Below are 7,855 nucleotides of genomic sequence, written 5' to 3' on the forward strand. Positions count from 1 at the left end.
GGGGCTGCCCCCGCACAGGGACGCGGTTCTTCACAAACCTTTCCCGAGGGCTGCCCCGCCTCGCCCCTGCCAGGCTGCCCCACACGGCAATTGAGGGGCTCCCTCAGGATATTCCCATTGCCCCCCACAGGGTCCCCCCCAGCCACAGGGACCCGGGATGCTCCCATTGACCCCCACAGGGCCACCCCCATCCATAGGGATTCGGGATGCTCCCATTTGACCCCCACAGGCTCACCCCCAGCTCTAGGAATCCAGGATGTCCCCAGTTTTCTCCAAAGCTGGCCAAACACCCTCCTCGAAGGGAAGCGGGATGCTCCACTGACCCCCACAGGGCCACCCCCATCCACAGGGACCCGGGATGCTCCCATTGACCCCCACAGGGCCACCCCCATCCATAGGGATTCGGGATGCTCCCATTTGACCCCCACAGGCTCACCCCCAGCTCTAGGAATCCAGGATGTCCCCAGTTTTCTCCAAAGCTGGCCAAACACCCTCCTCGAAGGGAAGCTCGTTCCCCTGTGAGGATGGGGTGGCTCTGCTGGGGTCCCCATGCCGCTGCTGTGGTTGCTGATACTCCCTATCCCACGGTACAGGTGGAGGCAGCAGCGTGGCTCATTTTTTAAAACCAATTCAGTAAAAAATGTGTTTGATTTCTGTCAAGCAATGCATTTGCGGGGACGGGAGGATAAGGGGATCCTCCCTCATGAAACTCGGGCTGCTGGAGGTGAAACTTGGTGTGGATCAGTTGTTGTAGGATCCCTGAGTTTTTGGGGCTTTGTGGTGGAGCAGGTGCTGGATAAACGTGTGTTGGGATACAGACAGCAAAACCTTGGATGAACATCCTGTCTGAGTGCTGTTCTCATCCAGGATACAGAAAAATCTGCTCTTTCTTGCAGTGGGGAAGAGGCAGGAGAACCCAGTGAGACCCAGGACAGAGCTTCCACCTTCCCTGCAGCCTCCCTTGGCCTCTGGCAGCTGCCTGTGAGCTAATGTGCAGGTAGGGATGAGCATTAACTAACTGCTGGCTGGAAACAGTAACCATCAGAATTAAAAACTCAGAATTCACACCTTAGCTTTTCCTAGTATCTTGCTTTGCAGCTTCCAGAGTTCTCCCACTGTCAGAGAAAAATCACATTCCTGATGGACTGAAACGATTGGGGCACTTGGTCTGATTGAAAGAGTAAATTGCCAAATTATCACAGCCCCTCAGCTGTGAGATTGGTCATTCCTCACATCTTTGGAACATGCAAACTCATGGATAGAACAGCAGGAGATTAACTGGCTATTACTAATTGCTAATCACAAAGGCTGTCAGGGTAAAATTAGAAAGGGAATTTTGTAGAAACCCAACCCCTTTTGCTCAGTGCTTCCAGGATTTGTTTTTCACTGCCAGAGCCTTCAAGCAGTTTTTTGCTGGAAAAAGAAGGTGTGGAGGTTTTATCCTGATTTTGATTAGCAAAATGCTGCAGCCACAGAAGATGGGGATGCCAGCAGACTAAATCCAATTAGCGTGCCTCGAGCTAAGCAGCAGCCAGTTATTGCCTGTGACAATTCACTGTCACTGAGTCTGGTTTCTGCTCTGTCTGTGACCTGTGAGGACAGGAAGGAGAGATGCTGCTCCTCACCTGGATGGATGCTGGTACAGGGTCTGGCTGTGCTGACCCCTCTTGAAAGGGACAGGGCAGCCTGGCCCCAGCCTGGCCAGCAAGTGTTTGCTGAATGCATCTGGGTTATCCACACGGCCCTGCCTTGTTGGAATTGGCGTTTGGACATGGAAACTCTTCCCAAAGTGTTCCTCAGCTCGTGGAAAGGTCACTTCAAGGATTGCCGGGCTGTCTCAGCTGAGCGGGCGCTGCCTGTGCCTGCACTTGGTCCCAGCAGTTGCTGTACGAGCTCCAGTCTGAAGGTGTTTGCCTTCACCAATCCAAAAACTGGGATCTCCAGGATATATGGAAGTCCAGACCAGATCCAGGAGTAAGAGGAGGTGTAAAGAATGACAGGCATCAGCTCCATCTCTGTTGTGGCCTCACCAAGCTTGGGTATTTTTAAGCTCAGTGTGAGGTCCCAGTGACCTCACCCTGCTGCTGGCTCTGCTCTAAGCTAAAGGCTCCACTCAGGACCTCTGGATGTCCCCTCCCCGAGGTTTTCTTCTTACTCTGAATGGAGTTAGGATGTGGATTACATGTCATCAGCACCTTATCTTGTTTGTGTAACAAACAGAAACTCCTCTGGATCCCTGGTGATGCCGTGTCCCCTCACCCACAGGTCGTGTCCCCACAGTGCTGATGTGACACCCACCACTGCCTGCTCATTGCCAGGGCTATGGGGAAACTGCAGAGTAAAATCAGCTTCCACACCTCCAAATACAGGTAAAGCAACGCTGGGAGATCAGTTCTTGTTAATAAACCAGGTGTGAGAGAGAAGAGAGAACGTATATGAGCAGAGAATATAGCAAGCACAAGAGTTTAGTTTCATTATTGCATGTTTGAATCAGGTTTTTATTCCTAACCCTCACTTCTAAAGTCTGCTCAGCTTCTCTGGGGGATTGAAATCCCAAATGTCACTCACAGGAGTGGCCAAGCACATAACCATGGCCAGTGGTTGTGCTCTGTGATGGCTGAGGCAGAGACCTGAAGGGGAACAGCTCCGGGAGTGGCTCTTTGGCCCAAATATCCAAACTGCTTTGTTGTGTCTGCTCCATCTCACTCACAGCCTCTCTCTGGCTTTCTAAGACAGATGTCAAGTCAGAAGATGCCAGAGGTGCCATCTCCCAGCCCCTGGTGCCAGGGAACGGCACCCTGACCTCGCCTCCCAGCCCCCTGCAGCCCCCGGTGCTGTCCCTGTTCTCTGCAGGGCCGATGGCTCCGTGGGACAAACGGGACCCGCTGGTGCCCCCCAGCAGCACAGCCCTGCTCACACGGACGCTGTCACCTCTGTGGCTGCTCTCAGACCAGACCTGTGTGTGTCAGGAGGAAGGGATAAGGTGAGGTATCCCCTGGGGCAGGAAAATGTATCAATGGGTCAAAAATAAGGGTGAAATGTGAGCTTTGAACATTTCCGTGGATGGTGACTGTGTCGGTCCCTGAATTTAGACTGGAAAAATGAGCTTAGAGTGAGGGCACGCACTGAAGCACATGGAATCAAATTTTATAACCTCTCCAGAGCTCATATCACATCAAATGCTCCCACCCAGGCTTGGGATCGCTGGACTGACTCTTACATCACTTGGCTTTAAGGACAGCTCTAGGCACTGAAAACCAGAGGAACCGGTTCCCTGTCCTGTGGACTGAACCTTGGTATGATGTAACCAAGGATGTGAAAAATCCTCCCTACCCTGCTCTCCTGCTGACCCCTGTCCCTGTCCCTGCAGAGCGTGGCCGTGTCCAGCTGGAGGTCTGGGGCTGCCCTGCGCCGCTTCATTGGCCACGAGCGCGAGGTCACCAAGGTGAGAGCGCCGGGGTCTCCCTCAGGAGCTGGGGAGCCAGGACTGGTTTGTCATCCATGCAGAAGGTGGGATCAGGCTATTCCTGGTATCCAGCTGGGGGCAGTTGGACTTGATGACCTTAAAAGTCTTTCCCAACCTTCACGATTCATGATTCTGTGATCAGAACACGTCAGGTTTTTCCCAAGGTCCCAACAGATCCTTTGGGAAGCAGCACGGAGGGGTGCATCCAGACTAAACAGGGCTGCAGGATGTCTGGATGTGAGCTTGTCTTCCCCTCCAAGACACTGTGTAGCAAAAGCTCAGGACGAATTATGAGGCCAAGTTTTTGACACAGAGATGCCATTTACTTTTCTTCAGGTCTCATTCTGCTAGACTTGACATTATTCTGGGAATACCTATACCATGTGCCATAGCTGGACTATTCTGGGAATAGCAGGACTTTAATTTCCTTTCTGGGACTGGAATGACAAAGCCAGGCAGGCTCCTGGGAGAGCAGACGTGCAGGGGGGCTGTAGCTGTGCATGGTGTGGCCAGTGCACCTCCACTGGGGACAGCCCCAGTGGGTCCCCTGGGCTCTGGGTACTGCAGGGACAAAGGGAGCTTTGTTCACCCCAGTGCTCAAAGCAACTCTGCACTGGGTTCATTTGGGCTTGTAGGGAAGTTTTTCCTGTAAAATGAATGGTTTCTAAGAACGAGACCTCAGAGCACCCATCCACCATCGAGCCCCCTGGCTCTGAGGGAACAAGGAACAGAGGTGGAAGGCCAGGCTTTCCCCAGACACATTCTTGCATGTCTTGGGCTGTGGCAGGACAGCAGCAGAGTTGTGCTCTCCCTGTGAGCTGGGTAGAGGATGAGCACCTTCTCCTTCTGGTCCTTGGCAGGTCACCTCAGCCCTTGACTCCAACAGAGTCTTCAGCGCATCCCGGGACAAGACAGTGATGATGTGGGAGCTTCACGGGGCTTCGGAGCCAAGCCAGCACTTCCCAGGACATGACCTGGTTGTTACTGGACTGGCTGTGAGCCCAGGTGAGAGACAACACACTCCCAGTCCCCAGGGACTGAGTGACAACGTTTCCTGCTTTGTTTCTGATGTTGATTTGTGGTTGCAGACGCCTCCCAGCTGTGCACAGGCTCTCGGGACAACACCGTGTGCAAGTGGGACACCGAGACCGGGGAGTGTCTGGGCAGAGCTGCAATCTCCAGGAATCTGGTAGGATCTGCTGGTTCCTCAAATCCCATCCCAATACCTCCCCACCTGAATCACCCCCAGTAACCCCACTGGGTCTGCACCTGGCAGGGCAGCAGAAAATGTCTTGATCCAACATTTCCAGCTCCCAACACAGGGAGGGAGAGGATGGGAGCTCAGTGGTTCCATCCTCAGGCAGACACAGCCTGGGCTGTGCACAGAGGTGGCTCCTGCTCATCCTTCCCTCTCCACAGGTCACACACCTGTGCTGGGTTCCTGGGGAGCCTTATGTCATCCAGACCTCAGAGGATAAAACCACCAGGTAAATTCTCCCTGTGGCCAGAGAGAAGGGAGGTGCAGCCTGAGGCACGTGAGGCTGTTGTTTGGTTGGTTGTCATGACCCCTGCTGGTGTAGCTACAAGCCACCTGCCAGCTCACCTGGGCCTTGGAGTGCAGTCTCCAGCCAGGGACAGGGGCTGGGAGCAGCCCTGGGTGAAAAGGAGAATTTGTGAAAAAGAAAGCTGGAGAGTGGTCCAGCATGGATAAATGCAGGGATGCAGGCAGCGTTTGGGAGCAGCCAGAGCGCATGGGCACAGCTGGGGTGTGTGGCAGGCACAGAGGGAAACCATCGTGGTGATGATGCCTCAGGGTGTCCTTGGCCTCTGCTGTTCCCTGCAGGGTGTGGGACAGCCGGGAGCTGCAGGTGGCACACACGTTCCCAGCCAAGCAGCACATCCAGACGTGCTGTGACGTGAGCCAGGACGGGCGGTACTGCCTCAGCAGCAGCAGCGGCTGCGCCGGCCACGGCGCCGAGGCCACCGTGAGTGCCAGAGCAGCGAGGGCTGGGCTCCTGCTCCCTTTCCCTCCCGTGTCCATGGCAGACAGGGGAGAGCAGCACATCAGTGCTCCAAGGGTCTGAGTGCTCCCACTGCCTTGGCCTTGTGCTGGTGTCACCAGCCAGGGCCAGTGCTTGGTGCCTTCCTGGCTGTCCCTTTGGGAAGTTCTGCTCAGAGATTATCAGCAGTTATTGTGCCTGATTAAAGCACTGGGATCTGCCCCATCCCTGGAAGTGTCCAAGGCCAGGTTGGATGGGGGCTTGGAGCAACCTGATCTAGTGAGTGGCATCCATGCCCATGGTAGGGAGTTGAAACGAGATGGTCTTTAAGGTCCCTTCCACCCCAAACCAGTCTGGAATTTCATTTCAGCAAAACACACAGGGAAAAAACAATGGAGGGCTTTGAGGAGCACAAGGTTCTTGCAGAAAGCCTGTGAGGGACCCCTTGCTCCAGGTGTTTCCAAACCAGGGATTCAGTCCTGCAGGTTCTCAGCCCTTTGTGTGGGGCTCAAGAGGATGAAACTATCCATCCCAGGGAGGGCAGGGCTGAGGATGGGAGCAGGCTGGACACTTCTTATCTGCCTGCATAGTCTTAGCTTGTTGGCTCTAATGGGTGTGGGCATGTGCTCAGTCACCAGTGGTGAAAATCCTTCAGATTTTGATGTTCTCCAGGCCTGTGAGCACGAGCAGGAACAAGGGCAGTAGCCAGGGTACTCTGAGGATTAGCAAGGAGCTCTTTATCCCAACCCACCTTCCTGTCCTGGTAAAACAGTCCCATGCTGGCAGAGCTGGGCTCTAACAGTGCCTGTTTCCTGCAGCTCTGGGACCTGAGGCAGACCAGGGGCCGAGTGTGTGAGTACAAAGGGCATTTTCAGACCACCACCTCGTGTGTTTTCCTGCCCCGGGGCCCAGCGCTCGCCCCCAGCATTGCCACATCCTCCAGCGACAGCACAGTGAAGGTCTGGGACCAAGACACTGCAGGTAGGGGAGGCTCCTGCCCACTCCGCGTTCCTTTCTCTTGGTTAACAAATCCACTTCCCTCAGTTCTGTCTCCTGGTGGTGATGGGCAGGGTGACTGCTGCAATCTCTGGAGTTTACTCCAACCCAGCTGCAGGGTGGGGTGGAGAAATGCCCCAGAGCATGAAGGAGTTGCATGTCAGAGGCGACAGGGGACCTCCCTCAGCTAAAAGGAAGAGCAGCTTTTAAAGATACATCCAAGTTAAGCCATGAAAGGACAAATGACAAAAAGAAAAAAGATCAGGGGAACTCCAGAGATTTCTGCAGGTGGAAGTTGTAAGGAACAGAATTTGTGTTGGAGGACAGAGGGCTGGTCAGCCAACACCCTCATTTTCATTGTCCTCTTGAAGGGGAATCGTGGGCATTTTGGGATTAAACCTGGTGGTGAGGGTGAGTCCTTCTCTGAGCTGGACACAAAGGTGTTTGTTTACCTGCCAAGCCCTGCCATGGCAGCAGGTTCTTAGGAACCCTTGTGCTGCAGGCAGAGACCTCCTGGGAAGCTGTTCAGGCTCACAGCATTAGACACTCCCTGGAGCTAAGCCCCTCTCCAAGGGAACTTATTTAAGATGGGATGAAAATAGAAACCTGAGGCTCTCCTGCAGAGAAGGACCTTCTGTTCTCTTACCTGTTCCTTTGCCTGGTGCCTGTGGGGCTGGCAGCAGCTTTGATCCTCTTGCCTTCCCAGCTGGGTGAGCCATAATCCAGCTGCTCTGGGAAGGGTGCAGGGCACCAGGAGGGGCAGCTGCCTGTGGGGCCACACCAAGTGCAGCTCTGTTTGCAGCTCAGGCTGATGTCTCACAAACTGGCTCAGGGGGTTTAATAACAAACACAAACAGAAAGGCTCATGTGACACTGGATATTGTAAATCTTATTTCTCTTTTGGAGATTCATCAAAACTGCATGGTGAGCATAGCACAGCCCTTAGGAAAACTTAATTTTGGGAGAGAAAGGTGTGTTGGGAATGGCTCCAGGCACACCCTGCAGCGGGGGCTGTAAGTCCAGCCAGCCCTGCTTCCTCTCCCAGGAAGGGGCAGAGCCTGACCCCAGTCTGGATCCCTGTCAGCCACTGCCTGCCTGGGCAATGCACAGGGGTGAGGGCCTCTTCTCCAGGGGGCACATCCCAATTGGATGTGTGGATCCAGGACAGTGAGGGCAGCAGCTCACCTCAGGTGAAGAGAGCCTGGAGGTGGGAGATTGGTGTGGCCCTGCCTTATCTCAGCAAACCCAGCATCCCTCCCTTGTCCCTTCCCTTGCAGCCTGCCTGGCCACGCTGCACCTCGAGGGCTCGGGCCCACTGGTCTCGCTGGCCGCCTGCGACAGCTCCACCCTGCTCTGTGCCAGCTCCAACTCCGGCATCCACGTGCTCCGCGTC

General features: G+C 54.6%; 2 protein-coding genes across 3 annotated transcripts in view; one reads left to right on the plus strand and one right to left on the minus strand.

Moving 5' to 3' along the window:
• The window catches only part of BSPRY (B-box and SPRY domain containing), an 11,164-nt gene extending 9,151 nt beyond the window's left edge, over positions 1–2,013 (minus strand). The window contains exon 1 of the mRNA XM_008638337.1: positions 1,964–2,013. Within this exon, the coding sequence (XP_008636559.1) occupies positions 1,964–2,013 (50 nt within the window). The remainder of the gene's footprint in view (positions 1–1,963) is intronic.
• WDR31 (WD repeat domain 31) overlaps positions 879–7,855 on the plus strand; it is a 7,753-nt gene continuing 776 nt past the window's right edge. The window contains exons 1-10 of one of the 2 annotated variants that reach the window (XM_017740346.1): positions 879–997; positions 2,221–2,369; positions 2,854–2,983; positions 3,371–3,445; positions 4,327–4,471; positions 4,555–4,655; positions 4,886–4,953; positions 5,310–5,451; positions 6,285–6,447; positions 7,740–7,842. In XM_017740346.1, the coding sequence (XP_017595835.1) occupies positions 2,323–2,369; positions 2,854–2,983; positions 3,371–3,445; positions 4,327–4,471; positions 4,555–4,655; positions 4,886–4,953; positions 5,310–5,451; positions 6,285–6,447; positions 7,740–7,842 (974 nt within the window). In that variant the 5' untranslated portion in view covers positions 879–997; positions 2,221–2,322. The remainder of the gene's footprint in view (positions 998–2,220; positions 2,370–2,853; positions 2,984–3,370; positions 3,446–4,326; positions 4,472–4,554; positions 4,656–4,885; positions 4,954–5,309; positions 5,452–6,284; positions 6,448–7,739; positions 7,843–7,855) is intronic. The other variant, XM_008638338.2, reaches the window with a different exon arrangement.

This window comes from Corvus brachyrhynchos, unplaced genomic scaffold (assembly GCF_000691975.1).
Source record: "Corvus brachyrhynchos isolate BGI_N302 unplaced genomic scaffold, ASM69197v1 scaffold305, whole genome shotgun sequence".
Lineage (NCBI taxonomy): Eukaryota > Metazoa > Chordata > Aves > Passeriformes > Corvidae > Corvus > Corvus brachyrhynchos.